This window comes from Thalassophryne amazonica, chromosome 9 (genome assembly GCF_902500255.1).
Source record: "Thalassophryne amazonica chromosome 9, fThaAma1.1, whole genome shotgun sequence".
In the NCBI taxonomy this organism is placed as follows: domain Eukaryota; kingdom Metazoa; phylum Chordata; class Actinopteri; order Batrachoidiformes; family Batrachoididae; genus Thalassophryne; species Thalassophryne amazonica.
In genome coordinates this window covers 28,685,984-28,706,534 of record NC_047111.1, presented here as the reverse complement: position 1 = coordinate 28,706,534, position 20,551 = coordinate 28,685,984, and the positions used below count along the sequence as shown (strand labels likewise).

Here is a 20,551-nt window from a genome sequence, read left to right as displayed (position 1 = left end):
TTGGTGTCATATTTTTCTAGTCTCTTTTTCCTTTGAACGTTTTACCTCTTCAATTTTGAAAGTAACAGTAACAGTAGCGTAGTAGTAGTAGTAGTAGTAGTAGTAGTAATAGCAGCTGTCTCTTCTTGAGGGAGCTAACAGTTCTCTGGAATCTGGGATAGGTGGGAGGTGATAGCTTTGTTGGGGAAGATGAAGTTTTCATTTCATTCTCTGAATCAAACTCGCCCTGCGGCAGGTAATCAGCTAGTAATAACTATTTGTACAAGGTTTACTCAGAAATTCAAGCACTAAGAAAGGTACACAATTAATAAAAGAATAAATTAAAATAATAAAAATTACATGACAAAAATACACAAAAAGCCAAAACTGAAAAGTGGATAGTATGGAAAAAAGGTGCAACTTATACTCTGGTGTGACTTATACTCCGGAAAATACGGCAACTGCCAAAATTCCACGCCATCAAGTAACATTCTTCAGTGTTTGGGTTACGGTTGAGGTCTTGGTTAAAGTTATGGTTAGTGTTAGCATTTCGACAGGTTTCCCGACATTACGTGATATTGATCTTCATCAAAAAAAAGAAAAAAGGTTTTGCATCAAAATGTGAAGAGTTTGGAGTGAGACTGTTGGTAAACGCCATCTGTTTTTGACTGAGGCAAACTGATTGAGAGACTGCCTTACGTAACAAAAAATATTCAGCCGCACGAGCGGATGTCAATCAAAGTGACGACATCACTGTAGCTCAATAAATATCTGTGGAACATGAGCTTGGTGGCCAAAAGGAAGAAAAGAGCAGAAATGAAATCATGAAATTCCAAACAGTGAAGAACAAATAGTTTGTGTGACTCCTGATTGTAAAAGTTAATTATTTGCGAGGCAGTAGGAACTAATTACAGAGGTTGGACAATATGGATTAAAAAACTGATGCGACGAGCAAATGGACAGATGATTGGATCCTTTGCTGCCTTTGTTTTGGTTGTGAGTTTGGTGAATGTCAGTGCACACAGGGAGCCAAACACATTTATGTCCTTTGTACAGTGATATGTAAAAGCTTTCCATGCACTTCTGGAATTGTCAAAACTTGAGGGAAAAAGCGGCGTAAAGGGACAATGAGTCAAATCACAGTATTGTGTTTGTGTGTGTGTGTAAGTGCAGATGAATGGATGACTGTGTCGTTTCACCCTCACACAAACAGCACGCTGATAATCACAAGCGGGAAACCTGAAACAGCCAAATGGCAGCGAGAAGATTATGAAAATGAGAACACAAAATCCAAAGTATGGGTAGAAAAACAAAAGCAGAACAAGGCACAGAATTTTCTGCAAATGTCTGAACAAAACAAAAAAGTTGTACCAGCAGTTAGGGAGGTGTCGAATGAACCCTCAGAACCCAACCCACCCCACTTCTCAGTTTACTCAGAACCCCAACCCCAGTGGTTTTTTTTAATGCATTTCTTTCTGATTTTTAATTTTTTTAATTCATTTTTTCTTTCTTTTCTTACTTTTTTTATTAATTTATTTTTTTAGACACAAAACATTCCATCTACATCTGCAGACTAGACTAAACAACGTCTTAAAAGCCAGGCATGTCTTCAAAACTTTCTCCTCTCCTCCTCTCTCCTTCATCCTGAATCAGCTCAAATCTCCCTCCTGCCATTCTGCCCTGGCCCCACAAACAGCTCGGTGCCCCCTAAGACGACACTGCAGTGAGGGTTCCTGTTTCGTTTAGATGTAGTACTCTTTCTTTTCATCGGAATTGGTGTGGCCACCCTCTGCATTGATGATGGCTGTATCTGCATCTGCTGCGTCATCTGCTCCTTTCGCTTCATGTGTGAAGTAGGTGCCTAAAAGTGAAGAGATGAATGACAGCATCACTGACTGGACCATAAGAATGTTTCCATCATGTCATCAGGCAACTGCATCACCATGTGATCATTAACCAGTGTCTTAGTCGAGGCCCAAACCTGCAAAGCCGAGGCCAAGGCTTTGACCACTCAAGGTCAAGGCTTGAAGCCTCAACGCCAAGGCCAGGGCATGAATCAAAACAAGTGCAACCAGAGATTTCTGACCTCCGCCAAGGGTTGATGAGGACTCAGAATAAAAGATATGTGATTTACATTATGACCTGGACTTTACTCATGACCTGGACTTTACTTGGATCCGGATTCCACAACACAGAGCAATAATTGCATACTGATCCAGAATGGTCCAACTGATCAAGATGTTGCAATCTCATATTTAATTCACAAGCTGAAACAAAAGTGTCTTCCTGATGTTGGTTTTACAACATGATGTCATACATTTCTGCTGCAGAACCTGCATATTGATCCTGATAACTCTCAACAAATCCTGAGCCTCTATAAAGAGAAATCTTGATGCAGAATCCAAATCCAGATCACCTCCAAAATTCAGTGGAGTCTTCCATGCCCTAATATCTATGTGTGGTGCAAATTTGGTGAGAATCCGTGAAGACGTTTTGATGTAATCCTGCTCACAGACAGACAGACAAATAAATAAATAAATAACCGCCCTCGGCGGATGTAAAAAACAAAAAACACACATCCTAAAATGACTGATCAAACAAAGGCAGGGGTTCTCACATAAAAGAGATAACGCGGGCATTTAAATTAAAATGGCTTATATTATGAACATAACTTCAGGAACAGTAGTCATTTCAAGTAAAGTAGCATTCTGCCTTGTTCAGGCTGCGTAGTTCCATAAATTGTATTTAACAATATCATAATTACAATTGTCTTGAAATTACCTTGAATTGTCTTGAGATAATCAAGGCGTTGAACTGCCAGTGCCAAGGTCAAAGTATGGGGGAAAAAAGCAGGTAATTGGCCACCTTAAGTCCAAGGCTGAGCATGAAGGCACCATGACACTGGCATTAACACAGCCCACCGTCAAGCATGCTGTGATATTCATAATAAGTGTCATTTCTCCCTAATTCCAAATTCAAGACTGACACATAAAAATCAGGTTTGTGAAATGATCTTGAGTGTGGAGAAGAACACGGGCCGCACCTTCAGGTTAACCTTGTCAAGTTCAGTGGAAAGAAAGTGAACCAGTAAGCCACTTCAAACCTCATTTACAGGATTCATTCACACACTATCATGGTACACACTGGTAATGGAGGCAATATTCCACACCAAATAAAAAAAGTCTGCTGACAGATGTGGGAGGAAAAACAGCAGATAGAAATATTTCAATGGAACAGTAACTTGAAGATGATGATTTTCGCATTGCACATAAAATGGATAAACTCTCCTCTCCCTCATCTGATTCAAAACAGATTTTTTTAAATTGGCCCCTGCACTGAGCCTTTTTTCACAAAATTAAAGGCGGGCAATCAAAAATAAAGGCAAGACATCATCATTGCTGCACTTCAGTTTAGTTTCATGTGGATTACTGAGCACTTTTTGTGTTTTTTGTTTTGGTGGGGGGAGGTGAAAATGAAATGTAGCGCTACGGCAAGAAGAAATACTTTGTTACTATAGATGTTAACAAATAACACTGCAAGTTGTATGTCTTTAGATCTTGGTCCGTAGAAAAATAGTACTCTGAAATAGGAACTAAAAGCTGCAAAGCTGCAGCCCAAAAGCAACACACGGGTGCTTCACGAAGGGTGTTTTCAAGAGGCTCATCGAACACGAGCAAATGATGAACAACCCACAATGTGTATGGGTATGAGTCAAAGTCAAGTTTAGATGTCTGCAATAAGACCGGCAGTGATGGGTAGAATGTGAAATGAGAGAATCAGAGGTGCAACAGAAATGTATGCTGAGGTGTTTAGACGTGATGAAGAGATGAACATGTATACATGTATGTGATGAGAATGGAAATACTGAGGAAAAAGGAGCTGATTGTGCAGGAGACCAACGATTAAACTGTAGGAAGGGAAGCCCACCAGACACATGGAGCCAAAAGTAGGAGAAGATAAAAAGACAGAAAGAAGAAAGATCAACTTCTACTATAGTTCTGAGATCTGCTGTAAAATGATGCCTGTATTTCAAATTTATTAGGCACAGACATCATGGCCGGTCCCACTGAAATAAATCCAACATTAATAATAATAATAATAATAATAATAATAATACATTTTATTTGGCGGTGCCTTTCAAGTCACCCAAGGTCACCTTACAAAAAGTAAAAGCATAAAAAAATCGCAAACATTAGTACAACAAAACATCGACATAAAAACAAGCGACAGACTCCAGTTAGAGGTCATATGCCAGTTTGAACAGATGGGTTTTGAGTTGGGCCTTGAATGATGTGATGGAGTTGGATTGTCTTATGTGTGGGAGGGAGTTCCAGAGTGTGTTGTGATTTAGTGAGGGTGGATTTGGAGCCGGTGAGTAGGGTCTCGGTTTTATTGCTCATCTGCTCATCCAGCTCCCGATGTCTTCCAAGCAAGTGATGAGGGAGGTGGAGGGATGGCAGCAGTGGTTTGGAGGAGATGTAGACCTGTGTGTCATCGGCGATCGATGAGTGTGCCCAGGGGGAGAAGGTAAATAATGAAAAGAAGTGGACCCAAGACTGACCCCTGAGAGACACCCAGTGAAACACATGAACACCCAGACTTGTGGTTCCATAATTGCACGAATTGTTGACGGTTAGTGAGGTATGATGTGAACCAGGAGAGTGCAACACCAGTGATCCCAATGCCAGCCAGGAGGTCCAGGAGTAGTGGGTGAGAGATGGTGTTGAATGCTGCGCTGAGGTCAAGTAGGATGAGGATGATGAGTAGTCCGGAGTCAGCTGCAAGGAGGAGATCATTGGTAATATTGACCAGGGCTGTTTCAGTGTTGTGTTTTGGATGGAAATCGGATTGGAAGGGTTCATAGAGGTTGTTTGTTTTGAGGTGGGGCTGTAGTGTTTTGTAGATGAAGGGGAGGTTGGAGATGGGCCGGTAGTGATTGAGGTCAACTGGGTCAGCGCTGGGTGTGATGGCAGCCAGTTTGCCAGTGGGGGGTACAGTACCAATGGCAAGGGAGGAGTTGATTATGGTGGTGATCATGGGAGAAATGGATGGCAAAGAGGCTTTGACAAGGGCGGTGGGAAGAGGATCAAGCTGACAGGTGGTGGTTTTTGCTTTATGGATGAGTTCAGAGATGTGTTCTGATACTGGGGTGAAGTCAGAGAGGGAACTGATGAGGTGGGGCTGTTGGCCAGTGGTGATCATCTAGGCTGGATCATGTGAGGAGGTGTGAGATGAGGCCAGTTGTTGGTGAATGGTGTTGATTTTAGAGCTGAAGAAGTCCATGGAAGGCAGTGCACGTATCGGTGGAAATGTCTGGAGGGAGAGATTTAGGGGGCTGTAGAAGGCGGCTGACAGTTGAGAAAAGGATGTTGGAGTAGTATGAAAATTTGGCAAGAGGTGAGGGCAATCTTGTATTGATGAAGGTGGTCATTGTACATTTGGCTGTGTGCAGTGAGTCTGGTCTTTTGTACAGTCGATGGAGCGACTTAGACTCCCATTTTTAGACATTTTGGGGGGTCATCTATTCAATTTGAATTCATTTGGTACATTATTTATTTAGAACCTAAACAATGTCACAGACAAACCAGCTAATTAAAGGCATGGGGCAATCAGGAACACACTCAGGAAACCACTTTTTGTCATCACTGAACAGGCAAAAATGTCATTGATGAAGACAATCTCTGCAGAGCTAAATGTGCACATGCTTACTTCACACAGTATAAACAAACTTTTAAGATGGCTGATTATGTAGTTAGCAGCTTACCTTAGCCTAGCCATCCTCCCTGGCTCTGCTGTTCACTGAGTGATTACATGTTATCTCCTGATGAGGGGCTGTGTCTTGTAGAACAAGTTCCCCATTATTAGTCCACTTGCAATGCCTCAGTGAAGAGGAGCACCAGGACATGACAGCTATGCTAAGGTAAGCAAACAGCTAACAATATAATCACTTAGCTTCAAAGTTCCTTGAAATTTAGTGAGGTAAAATTGCACACATTTACCTCCAAAGTAACCCTATCCATACAACCTGACACTTCTAGTGATATTTTGTGTGCGTTAGAGATTTTCAAGCTTATCCTGTGCCATTACATGAATTAGCTGGTTAGCCCGGGCTATTTGCATTCTCAATCAATATCAATATTGTGCTGATTAAATTCATTGTTTTCTATGAAAAGATGATTTCAACATTTCTAAAAATAGAGTCTAGGTTGTAAAATCAGATTTCTTCTTAAAAAAATAGGTGAAGCACATATTGATACAAAATACATATTGATACAGTATATTATCAACAATAATCAACATATTGATTACCAAGGTGTATTTTGAGGTTTCATATACCTTTGTGTCTTGCAAAGTAGCGCCCCAAGACAATGAGTAGACAGAGCATGGCAAAGACGACGACAGCCACCACTCCTCCGATCACTGCGTGGTCTACCGTTCTGGGCGCTCCCTCTCCAGCTCTGGAATCTGAGTGAAGAAAAAAAGTCAATAAATATTACAATTAAGGAACTTTACAGAGTTCTGTATTGCTACATTAATCAGGTGTGTGAACAGAGTATAATGAATATATTTATGAGCTGCAACTAATTTGCTGCTGCTTCAAATGAAATGAATGAAGTTCTTCACTGCTTTTACGTACTCTACACCTCATCATCAAATGTAATTCTCTCTCTGTACATGCCTGTACCATATTTGCTTTGTATTTTATACATTTTCTGTATGTATGTCTTGGAAGTGATATTATTCTTTATCTGGGGAATGTAGCCTACACGTTACCCGTTTTTGGGGACTGGTGGTAGGATTGGAACTTCAGCCTCCATAAAAATTTTGGCAAAGCTCAGCATCAGAAAAGTAAATCTCTTGTTTCGGCACTTTGTGAAACAAACTCTTCTTCTGCATTCCATGAGAGGGAGGCATCCATTGTGCAGAAGATGGGACACTTATGAGCATCATCTCTGGAAAAGACAAAACTGCCAAATGTCTTGTCTTTGGAAAGTGGCAACCGGTGTGGGCATGAGGAGTCATCCCCTGTATGGTGGTGTCTAGTAAGTCCAACGCAAAGGCAGCTCACGCAAGTGGGCGCCTCGGACGTCCTTTCTCAGAGCAAGGATGACCATACTACACTACTGTTAATGGAGCTTGAAAAACTGCATACTGCACATTACACAGTGATAGATCTCAGGGGTGGATATACCTGCTTTAGGTATGCACAATCCCACGGTCAGCGAATTGAGATTTGGCCATGAGGTGTGTATGTGATGTATATCTTTATGTGGCGACAGTGCAGAACCCGATAGATATTCACTTAAATTGGCAATTACATTCATTTCTGTGTCTTTGGCCTTTGAGATTGAAAGGCACATAGGAAGAGCGTATGGAGTCATGAGGTCACTGAACAGAAATGTTTGGTGGTGCCAATATATCTACAGGAGAGCGAAGGTCCAAGTCCTCAGGGCCCTGGTGTTACCTGTCTCACTATATGGTTGTGAGACTTGGACATTGTTCAGTGATCTAAGGTGACAACTGGATGTCTTTGATAGTAGGTCTCCTCGGAGGATTGTTAGTTACGGCTGGAACGACTTTCTGTCAAATGAGTGATTATTTAAGTAGACTTGGTAGGATTTGTATTGTGAGGAATGTCAGCTACAAAACTTGTGGTGTGTTTCTATGGACGTGATCCAGCACCAGTGCATGCTCCCAGACTTGACATAACTTAGTGCAATTCTCTGGGTATGATCCAGCACTCGGGTCCCTCAGTGTTGCGGATTCCAGCAACTGGAGATGGTCAAGTGGATGCAAACCTTTCACCTAACTGTGGTAGATAGATGTTTACTTCTGAGTGATAGTAATGGACTGGCTGTCTGTCTGGGTGGTTGACATCCAGGAGAGGGGGCAGTTCCTTGGTGGGGTGGATGTAGTGTTGCATGACTCCCAGACCTGATCTTTAAGTGTTTTTTGACTTGTGTGGTACATGAGGTAATGATGAAATTAGAAGGTTGAATTGTGTCATCATGAGGCAGAATAAGTTCAAAGTTAGAATGCTGGGCTCAGTAGGTGCAGATCGCACTTCAGGTGAAGGGGGGCGGGTTTGTGAATTGATTACTAGCAGAAAAAAAAACACCTATACCCTTTTCCTCCATTGTAATGTAATCTGGGAAACTAAATATTGACTCTCTAGTCATCATTTATACGCACTTTTTTTAAACAGTTGAAATCTAATTCTGCATGCAGCACCATTTGTTTATGCAACAGCACCCCCCCAACCCCACCAATCTGCTACTGCTTGGAGGGTTTGTGTATAGCTGCATTATCACAAAAACATGAAAGGTGAACCTTTGCACATTTGTTAAAGAAAACGACAAAAGCATCGATACTGAAACATCCAAATCTGACTTAAAATTTCATCAACTCTTTCTTGACCTGAGGTTCAATTCTGTCCATATCCATTCTGCATTATGTATATACATGGTCAGTGGCCACAAAAAAAGGAGGTTATATAATATTCTGCAGTGATATGATATGTATAAGTTGTGCTGTCAAATGTAGCATCATCTATTGAGCTGTCTGATCTATATGCAAATTGGTAAGAATCCCCTGAAAAAAGGAGATGATAAAATGCCAACAACAACAGCTTATGTTGTGGTGCAGCACTGATTAATGTCAGCAGGAAAAACAGCCGTGCTGCACGGTGAGAAATCCCTCAGCATTTTATCTTAAGGATCTAGTGGACACTTACAAATGACTTACAGACAGAGACTAGTTGGTATTGGCATCCACTCAGCAGGGAAAACTGGACAAGTCCTTGAAGCTCTTGGTTACAATGATATGTGAAAGCTATTGATCAGGCACACGGACGGTTGACAGCGCAGAGTTAATATGTGTTTGTGGAGCTGATTGGCTCTTCAGCACAAAGGAGGAGCCATTTTTTTCCATCAGGAGCTCACACCATGTTATTGAAAAATGATTTAGAGGTGGTGGAGAGGAAGCTAAACACTGCGCAGAGCGCTGGCCTGGACTTCATTTTGCATTTGCAAACCTCTTGGGTGGCTAATATGATTTCAGTGTTGACATGAGCATCTGCGCCACAACAGTCGTGTTTTTTTTTGCGCTTTTAAATCGCTGAACCTCCAGCACTGAGCTCGTCCTTACAGGCAACCTGAGATTGCAGAACATTAAGTGAAAATCTCAGCACACTTCCTCCTCCATTAAGCTTTACTCTACAGTAACTCCGCCCACACAAATTATTTTTGAGCCAAAATCTGCACAGATGTGCTGAATGAACTCCAAGGAATAAATAGAGTACAAGTTAAAGAAGAAGAAGAGAGTGCAACACCAGTGACCTTACATGTGCACTTCATGCTCTTTGCACAGACTCTATATTTACTGCACGATTCCTGCGTGACATCACTCGTAGGTTTGCTGAAGAGTGATTTTGAAGGTCAGTACAGATAAAAGGGGCCACTACCTGATAGTTAGTGCTAGCATACAAATTTTAATAACATTAACATTTCACTCACTGGCGCTCATCTCTGTCTATGAGAACCCCAAATTTCAGAGTTGAATATGGAGTTATTTATGGAACTTCTGCATACTGAAGCACTGACTGACTCTATTACAAACCTAAATCAGAAGGGATCGTATGCAAGATGCAGTAAATAAATAAATAAAATTAAATTAAATAAATAAATAATAATGGTAATAATAACAACCACTAAAGTGATTCTTACATTTATGTATTTTATACTTTACATTTGCAGAGAACCTAACCTTTACCTTCACCTTTATAGGTCAATCAAGATCAAAGGTCATGTGACCAACACAAGGGTCATGCATGATTTCATATTAGTGTTTAGATAAGACACTTTATTTCAGACACAAGGTCCATACTGAGAAAACACACAAAATAGCTACAACATATCAAGAAGAAAAAAAAGAAAAACCTTAATAAAATACAAGAAAAAGCATCAATGAATCACCAGTGGTATATAATGTGGAACGCCAGTGTTCCCATAGCGATGATTTGTACATAACGAGCTGATTCACATCAATGATCACGGTGTTTTCACTCCTTTTAACATGCTTACAAAACTTTACAAAACTGCTTTCCTGCATACTTCATTAAAACTAGGCACATCACTAAAAACAAACATTCCACTGGCACTACATGAATGGGGCAGGTGAAATATACATATGAAGGAGTTATTGTAGCCAACTGTTACCATTGTTGGTATGTGATATACTCTACCTGTGCATTTCTTACCATTGTTGGTGTGTGCTTTATCTTGTTGTTACCATTTTGGTATTTTTGTCCTTACCATTGCTGGTATCTATGTCTTTGTTGCAAACAAAAACCTTGAATATGTATAAATTGCTGTTTTATGTTTTGTTTTTTTTTCAGTTGAACTGACAAGGAAGTCATTGTGATTATTTATTTTGTGTTAAAATGAACGATGGGGGTGGGATTTAATACGTTTTCTTCTTCCCACTCCTTTTCGAGCTAAATAATAAATTTATTGCATATGTACTGGATATATGTATTATTTTTCTTTTTGTATTAACCTGCTCGAAATGAGTAAACAAACAAACAAATCTTTAACATGGAAAGTGGATTTTTTGAAATTAAACCAAAGATGACTGCAATACATATTGGTACAAAAAGCATTAAATAGTTGGTGTTTAACCTCCATGGAACACACACTGAAATTCCTTAACAGAAAGTTACCCCTAACATAGAAAGATCTCATCTGGCATTCCATATCTTTGTCATCAGAGAGATTATGAACAGTGATCATCCCCAAATACTTAAAATTCTCCACAAAAGCGAGCTGAGTATTTTCAATGAAAATCTTCGGAGTGTTCAGAAGGGATCCACCTTTACAGTATGCATACAGTTTTAGCCTTATTATACAAAATATCATGCTTAACACCATAATCAGAACAGGCTTGAAGTAGTTGCTGTAGGCCCTTAACTGAAGAACACAGTACAACTATATCATCAGAATAGAATAAGTGGTAAACAAGTCTATTACCAAGCATACTGTACATCCAACTTCATCATTAACCAGATTACGACTTAGATCATCCATATATACGTTAAAAAGTCTGGGAGACAAAAGACCTCCTTGACAAACACCATTACAGACACTACACAGGTCAGATGTATGGGATCCCCAGCAGACACGGGCTACCAAAACACTATTATTCTTACAAAGACTGCAGGTAGACCCCGTGACATAACTTTTTAAAAAGTGTCCAATGATCAACACGGTCAAATGCCTTGGAGGCATCCATAAAACAGAGATACACGGGGCTATTTCTTTTTCTATCAATCACTTCACGAAGTAAGTAGATAACACATATCAGTGGAATGTTTAAGCTTAAAACCAAACTTATATTCTGAGGTTACAAAGAAATTTTCACATCGAGATAACAAAACCCTTTCAAAAACCTTAGAAATGATAGAAGATAATGCGGTGGGTCTATAGCTGCTCTTGCTAGTTACATCACCAGATTTATCTTAAATAATAGGTACAATAACAGTTTTAATCATTGTGGCTGGGAGTACATTGTGAATTAGGCAGGCATTAAATAAAGACATTTATAAATGCATTTAACCCTTTATCTACGGCAATGGCGCCCACGCCATATTTTCCATATGCATTTTTTTTTTACCGTAACTCCGCCATAGTTTGTCCAATCCGAATGATTCAAAGTGCATTGTTAAGCTAACACCAATGATATATGGTGTATTATGGTAAACGTAAGCCTGTGACATCATAACGCAGAGGAAAAACATGGAAGTTTCACACTAGTGTGCCGCTGATTCTCATTACCGTACGTTCTCATGTAAGCCCTCAATCTGAAAAATTTCAACACTGACAGCAAGCCAAGAACCCGTGCTTTCCAAGAGTATGCTATGTTGCATATATTACGGTAAAGTGCGTTCGGTGACTCTTGAAATGAGGGAAAAGTATGAAAAAGAGCGCAAAAGTGACAGAGAAGTACAGAGACAGACAGCAAACATAAATGTAGACATTTTTGAGGAAAAGGCAGGGTGTTAGTGTCATTTGTGAAGGTGTGTGTGTGTGTTTGTGTGGGTGTGATGGCTCCATCAGCCACAAGCCACTGTCCGGTGCCAACAAGCGGAAACCCACCTTGCCAGCGATCCACAAAGGGGCGGCGTTCTTGCAAGGTTTGCAAGAGGTCAACCTGCTGGATGTGCAAACTTTGTAAAATTGGCCTCTGTCTTCAGCCAGACAGAAACTGTTACAAACAGTACCACACTGACTGATGTAGTTTAGATCTAATTTTGATTCTTGGTTATATATTTGTATATAGTTTGACACTTTATTGTTTTATTCATATTGTATAATTTTGCACAAAATGAGTGATCAAATGAGTGATTTATTACACATTTTAATAATACAGATAATAATTGATATATTTATATATAGTTTTGCACTTTGTTTGTTGTTATTCATATTGTTTGGTTCTGCACTTTAAAATTGGTAACTTTTTCCATATTTTCGCCTTGCAAAATGTTCACTTTTGCACTATTTCTGCGCTGTTTCTGAGTTCTAGACACACAAAGTAATTATTTTGATTGTAAACACTTACAGCTTTCCTGTTAAAAATGTGAAATCCAAACTTCCTTTACATAATCATTTTTCACTAAAAAACTGAAAAAAAAAATCAAGTTCGTTTTTGTGTTTTTTCTCATTTTAAATGCTAAAACCTACAAATAATGTGTATAAATAGTTAATCAGGTGTAATATAATTGAAATTCAGGTACTCTTGGAAAAGGGTACCAAAGCACACAAACATAGAACATTATTTCTTAATTTTATTGCTATAATAAAAAATTATAACCAATTGTCCATTTATAGCCTCAGTAGGTAAAGGGTTAATATTGACAGGTGGATCTTTAGCCATTTCCAGTAACTCTCCGTTCTAAATGCTCCCGAATGTAAGCAACTGACTGAAAGTTTGACAATGGCCTGAAAGCAAGTCATGTTGTCCTTGGCTGACCCTCACTCTTTTCACCAAGGTGGATCCAAATTGAGTCAGACCTGTCTGAGTTATTTTCTTCACACACAGGTGGACAGATGCATGGACAAACCTGAAAGCAATACCCCTCTGCAGGCGCATAAAAAACAGAAACGGCACAGATAACATCTCGATTGCAACCTGCAGGAAGGAGGGATTGGGGGGAGGGGGGGGGGGTGTCACTGCAGTGCTACCTGTCAAACCCAACAAAACATTACCTGATATCTCTAATAGCTTATTTTGACTTCAGATCTTCTTTTTTAGTGCTGGGCAAATTCAATTAAAAGGAGAAGGATCCTTGTGACATCTAATTCGGCCCTGTCAGGCCTGGAACGCTGCGCTTTAACACACTTTCCTATTACAATGTTAATGTGGACTTTGGCTTTCACTGCCGGCTCACAGTGCTGTGTCACACTCTTGTGTACTTCAGTGACAGGATGTGTGCAGCTACAGACATCTTAGTGAGAGTAACGGGTGGCACAGGTGGATTTGGGGTGTGTCCAAGCCCTTTTCACTTTCTACAGGACACATACACACTGAACACTAAAGCGCACAGTGTCACCTGCCACTGCAAAAATGCTACAATTGCTTGTGGCATTGCAACTCTCGTGCAATTCAAAGAGCCCACTCAGAAGTAAGAGGTTTTCTGGTAAAGCAACGTGTCTGCATGGGCAGAGTACAAGGACATGAGACATAAGGCTGGAAGTCACTCTGACAGTTCGATTAACATGCATGTGTGAGTATGTTTACTGACCACCGTGCATGGCTGTGCACACAGATGCAGCACAGGACCTCACATGCACATACCTAAATAAATGAATGAAAGTACCAAAATTGATCATGTGCATCACTTAAAAAAAAAAAAAAGTTAAAACTGGAGAAATGTTGATTCATTTGACTTTCAACTGAATTATGTGCATCAAAACTAAAAAGATATAATTTGTAAAAAAAAAAAAAAAACTCTGAAAGCTGTACAGCCTTTTATTTACGTAGTTTAGAAAGTTTAGTTTCCACCAGATGCTCAAAGCACTTTACACATCAATGCCTCACATTCACCCCGATGTGAGGCTTCTGCCATAAAAGGCGCCCACTACACACCGGGAGTAACAAGGGGATTAAAGACCTTGCCCAAGGGCCCTTAGTGATTTTCCAGTCAGGATGGGATTTGAACCAAGGATCCTCTGGTCTCCAGCCCAATGCTTTAACCACTAAACCATCACCTCCCCTGAACATCACCTCCCCTATTATATTATGACTGACATTATAATCCAAGCATTATAATGTCAGTTTATTAAATGGTGCAAAATTACAGCTCATTTTAAAGAAGTGAACATATTTATCTGGGGGGAATTTCATGGCAAATATTGTTTCTTCCTTCAAACGCCATTGTGCAGACAAACTGCAGGAGGAAGTGCACTTGCGCATATGTGAGGTTTTGAGGGGGGTCGAAATTCTAAATTGCTTCCAGACAGCATGAATTTTGATCATATGTGCATACTCTTTGATTTGGGGGGAGGGATGAGAAGGAGATTTTATATATATGTATATAAAATCATATATATGGCGGGGTGGCAGGGGTGCCAAAAAGGGGAGAATAAGGAGAAGGATTTGAGGGGCTCATGAGAGACCCCTAATACAATTATAATCCTAACAACATAATATGGGGGGATGACCTAATAAGCTTTCTTTTCATGGGGCCCAAAATCCCTGGTGGCACCCCTGAGGGGGTGATATGTGTTTTCCTCAAGTTCCTTTCCTCTACCTCTGTAGTCTCTACCCCTATCTGGGAGTTTGAGGGTTGGGTGCAGTATCTGAGCTGGACATAGAAGTCTGATGTTGTGCCTGGAATCTGCTGGAGCCACTCTCCAATTTGGGGTTTACAGGTCCTAGTGCTCCTTTTACCACTGGGACCACTTTCTTGTACATATTATCGTGGGTCACAGCACCCAATTTTGTTGTTTCAATTTGATAACCTGTTGCAAAACAAGTAAAAATACCATCCATAATATTTTTTAAGGTTAGGGTTAGGGTTAAAGCTTTTCTTTTTGAAAGGTTCTTGTAAATACAGTGAAACAGATGTTTGGGGCCAACAAATATAGTTATGAAAGGCAAATGTTCCAACAATAATCCAAAGTGTTTCATATCTTTCTGTCTGACAGAGCTATTCATCACTTCTCCAATCAGTGTTCCTCCTCAGTGTGATATAATTATGGGCTGTAAGTGTTCTCAGGATATTAAACTGTATCTAAGCCATGGCTAGCTAGATAAACACCTTCTAATAACAGCTTTTAGTGCTCTCTGGAGTGAGGTATCCGAACACAGTGACGACTCTCAATAGCTCCCAAAGTTAAATGAGTTTGCAGCTCATTGCAGAGATGCACATCAGTCCTGTTAATGGGAATGCTGGCACACCAGTACTCAGCCCAAGTACCGAACCTCCTGCTTAGGACATTTCAGTTCAGATCAGGTCAGGGAGCATATGCTGGAGCAGAAATTTCAAAAACACTGTCATGCCCCACCCCATCCCAACCCCCCCTATTATTTGGTGCCTCTTTGTCTTGATCCACACCAAAATTTAATGGCTTCTCCTCCAGGCAAGGATCAACATTTTCACCGAGCTTTCTTGAAATCAATTTAGAGACAACCTCAGAAAAAACAAACAAACCAAGACGTGTCTGTCACACCATAAGCTCCTTATATCCATCAAAACTAGATGAACCACGTTTTCAAACTTGTTCACAACCAGTGTCCTCTCCATGAACGCCATGGTGTCCTCTCTTCTCAGAAAATGTCACACTTCTTTGGAGTACACAACATCAGGAAACCACACCTCAGCCAGTTCAAGGGCCATGAATAGGTCACATGACCAGACATGAACCATACATTGGTACTTTCCTAAATCATTAATGATATTATTAATGAACATATTAATTATTAATTATTATTAATATAATAATAGTATTAATTAATTAATAATATTACTAATATAGTTTTACTAACCAAACATTACATACACAAATGTTGGGTTTTTTTCCCAGACAAAACCAAACATTACTCATTGGAGAAATGGGTTTAAACTTAATTGCAAGTATCTATCATTGATTGAATCCTATAATGTCTTAAAATGAGTTTCTTTTATAGACAAATTTGATTTGAAAATGTTTGATTGCCGTATATTTTCATTTCTTTTATTATTTGTAAATAATATTCAATAAGCCCCTTATGTTCTTATATTTGTATTTTCATGTATGCAGCATTTCAGGATTTTGCACAGTAACTGTTTTGTTTGGATTCGATTCATATATATATATATATATATATATATATATATATATATATATATATATATATATATATATATATATATATATATATATATATATGCCGTCTCCTTCAGGGAGGTGGTGGCACCATGGTTTGCAAGAGATTTAAGAGGCTTTACTTTTCCATCTGATGGTTAATAATCACATTAATCCCTTTGATCGCTTTGGGTGTAGAGAGTCACACTCAGACGCAACGGTGTCAGGAGGTGATTTTTAAGACTTTCTGTCATTTATTATTAAATAATGCTGAATTTATGTGGAAAAGATTGTTGTACAGAAGCTTCAGAGATCTGTCGCTGAGATAAATGATTACTGGAGTGAAGTTCTAAGCAGAAATGAGGTGATAATTGCTTAGGGCCACTTCACACATAATGCGAATTTGGTCTATTTGCACATAAAGTGTGCATGAAGCAGGAATCGTATGCAAAACGTGTAGCTGCTTCCAACGCCTCGTATACCTGTTGCTACAACTATTTGTGCACACCAGCGGCTGAAAGACAGAGTGTGCACTGTGTGAGCCCATCGAACCCTCTCGCGGCAGGTGTTGGCCAAATTCCAGGTGACACACGAACATCGCATGGCAGCTACAAAAATGTGTGGCCATTCGTACTACTAGCACGACAACAGTCAGCAGACAATCACTGTCGTGATAGCACCATTTCAAAATAAGATGTTTAATGCCAGCATCCCAGCAAATACTTTTACTGTGAAAGGCATGCTGTCAGTGTTCCTTGCGACTGAGTTTAACTTGACAATATTGAGGAGACATTAGCTAAAATCCACTTTTTGCTAAAAACGACAAATTTTCCCACAATTTCTACAAAGTTTCAGTAAGTACATAAGCTGAATAAAATCTTATATTTGCTGTGAGTTCAAGTTTAAATAAACTAGGTTCATGAAGTTGGGGGTACTGATAATTTGCTGTTTTAAATATTCTAAATGTTCTGTTTCATTTTGTCTAGGTCTCTTCCAATAACCTGTTTAATAGAAATCCCTTTATTTTCATATAATTGATAATAAAACTGATTTTTGAAAATAACACAAAACACTATAGTCAAATCATAATATAATGTAACATATCAATCAAAACATAGACCCAAATGACATAAAAAGTGCTTGGTATCAACTGCCAAGTGGCTTTTGTGCAATGATTGGGTCTGTGGGGTTTATTGTGTGGTGCTTTGTCTTGGATATGCTGTTGTTTTTTTTTTCACTGGGGTTTGGTGGTGGTGCCTCTCTTGTGTTGTGCAGTGTGTGTGGTTTTGGGCGTGCCCCTCCTGCCCTCCCTTCCTGCTTGCCACGCCTCATTCTGGATCCTTCCTCACACATCTGCGGTGCATTTTCTCCTGATTATGTCCCCGTTATTAGTCACACCTTCTCCCTCTCTCACTTGCGAGATTGTTGAGCCTTGTGCCACTTTCAAGCATTTGCCGTCATGCTTCGGCTACTGTTGCTAATTTTGGACTGCCTTTTTGTGTACCGACCCACGCCTAAATTAAACCGTGTTAAACTGACTCCCGAATCCTGCATTTCAATTTTAATTTTCAATTTATTTTCATTTATATAGCACCAAATCACAACAAAGTTGCCTCATGGTGCTTTACACAAGTAATGTCTAACCTTACCAACCCCCAGAGCAAGCACACAGGCGACAGTGGTAAGGAAAAACTCCCTCTGAGGAAGAAACCTCAAGCAGACCAGACTCAAAGGGGTGACCCTCTGCTTGGGCCATGCTACTGACACAAATGACAAAACAGTTCACAATACAATATCCAGGAAATGTTGCCAGTGCACAGGATATCAGGTTTTCCAAAGCAGACACCACACCCATCTCTGGATGGAGCTTCACCTCAAATACCATCAACCCAAACCATCAACATGCTTATTAGACCCCATTCCTGCCAGGCTGCTCAAGGAAGTCCTACCATTATTTAATGCTTCAATCTTAAATATGATCAATCTATCTTTGTTAGTTGGTTATGTACCACAGGCCTTTAAGGTGGCAGTAATTAAACCATTACTTAAAAAGCCATCACTTGACCCAGCTATCTTAGCTAATTATAGGCCAATCTCCAACCTTCCTTTTCTCTCAAAGATTCTTGAGAGGGTAGTTGTAAAACAGCTAACTGATCACCTGCAGAGGAATGGTCTATTTGAAGAGTTTCAGTCAGGTTTTAGAATTCATCATAGTACAGAAACAGCATTAGTGAAGGTTACAAATGATCTTCTTATGGCTTCGGACAGTGGACTTATCTCTGTGCTTGTTCTGTTGGACCTCAGTGCTGCTTTTGATACTGTTGACCATAAAATTTTATTACAGAGATTAGAGCATGTCATAGGTATTAAAGGCATTGCGCTGCGGTGGTTTGAATCATATTTGTCTAATAGATTACAGTTTGTTCATGTAAATGGGGAATCTTCTTCACAGACTAAAGTTAATTATGGAGTTCCACAAGGTTCTGTGCTAGGACCAATTTTATTCACTTTATACATGCTTCCCTTGGGCAGTATTATTAGACGGTATTGCTTAAATTTTCATTGTTACGCAGATGATACCCAGCTTTATCTATCCATGAAGCCAGAGGATACACACCAATTAGCTAAACTGCAGGATTGTCTTACAGACATAAAGACATGGATGACCTCTAATTTCCTGCTTTTAAACTCAGATAAAACTGAAGTTATTGTACTTGGCCCCACAAATCTTAGAAGCATGGTGTCTACCAGATCGTTACTCTGGATGGCATTTCCCTGATCTCTAGTAATACTGTGAGGAATCTTGGAGTTATTTTGATCAGGATATGTCATTCAAAGCGCATATTAAACAAATATGTAGGACTGCCTTTTTGCATTACGCAATATCTCTAAAATCAGAAAGGTCTTGTCTCAGAGTGATGCTGAAAAACTAATTCATGCATTTATTTCCTCTAGGCTGGACTATTGTAATTCATTATTATCAGGTTGTCCTAAAAGTTCCCTAAAAAGCCTTCAGTTGGTTCAGAATGCTGCAGCTAGAGTACTGACGGGGACTAGCAGGAGAGAGTATATCTCACCCGTGTTGGCCTCCCTTCATTGGCTTCCTGTTAATGCTAGAATAGAATTTAAAATTCTTCTTCTTACTTATAAGGTTTTGAATAATCAGGTCCCATCTTATCTTAGGGACCTCGTAGTACCATATTACCCCATTAGAGCGCTTCGCTCTCAGACTGCGGGCTTACTTGTAGTTCCTAGGGTTTGTAAGAGTAGAATGGGAGGCAGAGCCTTCAGCTTTCAGGCTCCTCTCCTGTGGAACCAGCTCCCAATTCAGATCAGGGAGACAGATACCCTCTCTACTTTTAAGATAGGCTTAAAACTTTCCTTTTCGCTAAGGCTTATAGTTAGGGCTGGATCGGGTGACCCTGGACCATCCCTTGGTTATGTTGCTTTAGACGTAGACTGTGGGGGGGTTCCCATGATGCACTGTTTCTTTCTCTTTTTGCTCCGTATGCATCACTCTGCATTTAATCATTAGTGATCGATCTCTTTTTCCTGGTTCTTTCCCTCAGCCCCAACCAGTCTCAGCAGAAGACTGCCCCTCCCTGAGCCTGGTTCTGCTGGAGGTTTCTTCCTGTTAAAAGGGAGTTTTTCCTTCCCACTGTGGCCAAGTGCTTGCTCATAGGGGGTCGTTTTGACCGTTGGGGTTTTTCATAATTATTGTATGGCCTTGCCTTGCAATGTGGAGCGCCTTGGGGCAACTGTTTGTTGTGATTTGGCGCTATATAAGAAAAAAGTTGATTGATTGATTGAAATAGAGAGAAGAAAAACAGAATCAGGCATCAGAAAACAACAAATACAGTGTCATTTGTCAGCATTAAGTAAACAAGAAAAACAAACAAAAAAATACTAAGGTAATCGCCGGCCACTAGCCCTAAGCTTCACTAAAAAACCTAGTATTTAGATAAAGTTGATGCCGCAGCCCGCTCCGTTTCCTACAAAAAATGAATTGGAAGAGTAAAAAGCATAGTAACATACTATGCTATACAGTATGCTAGCCATATGAAAGGGAAAATAAGTGAGTCTGGACTTGAAAGTCTCTACAGAATCTGACTGTTTTATTGATGCAGGGAGATCATTCCACACAACAGGGGCACGATAAGAGAAAGCTCAGTGACCCGCAGACTTTTTATTTACCTTAGTGACACAAAGGAGTCCTGCATCCTGAGAAC

General features: G+C 39.9%; 1 protein-coding gene across 6 annotated transcripts in view; it reads right to left on the bottom strand.

The window, feature by feature from the left end:
• Positions 1 to 1,455: 1,455 nt before the first annotated feature.
• The window catches only part of cadm1a (cell adhesion molecule 1a), a 1,471,967-nt gene continuing 1,452,871 nt past the window's right edge, over positions 1,456 to 20,551 (bottom strand). For all 6 annotated transcript variants that reach the window (XM_034177827.1, XM_034177825.1, XM_034177829.1 and 3 more), the window contains 2 exons: positions 6,316 to 6,444; positions 1,456 to 1,840 (listed from right to left, as the gene is read on the bottom strand). In XM_034177827.1, coding sequence (XP_034033718.1) covers positions 1,722 to 1,840; positions 6,316 to 6,444 — 248 coding nt within the window. In that variant the 3' untranslated portion in view covers positions 1,456 to 1,721. The remainder of the gene's footprint in view (positions 1,841 to 6,315; positions 6,445 to 20,551) is intronic.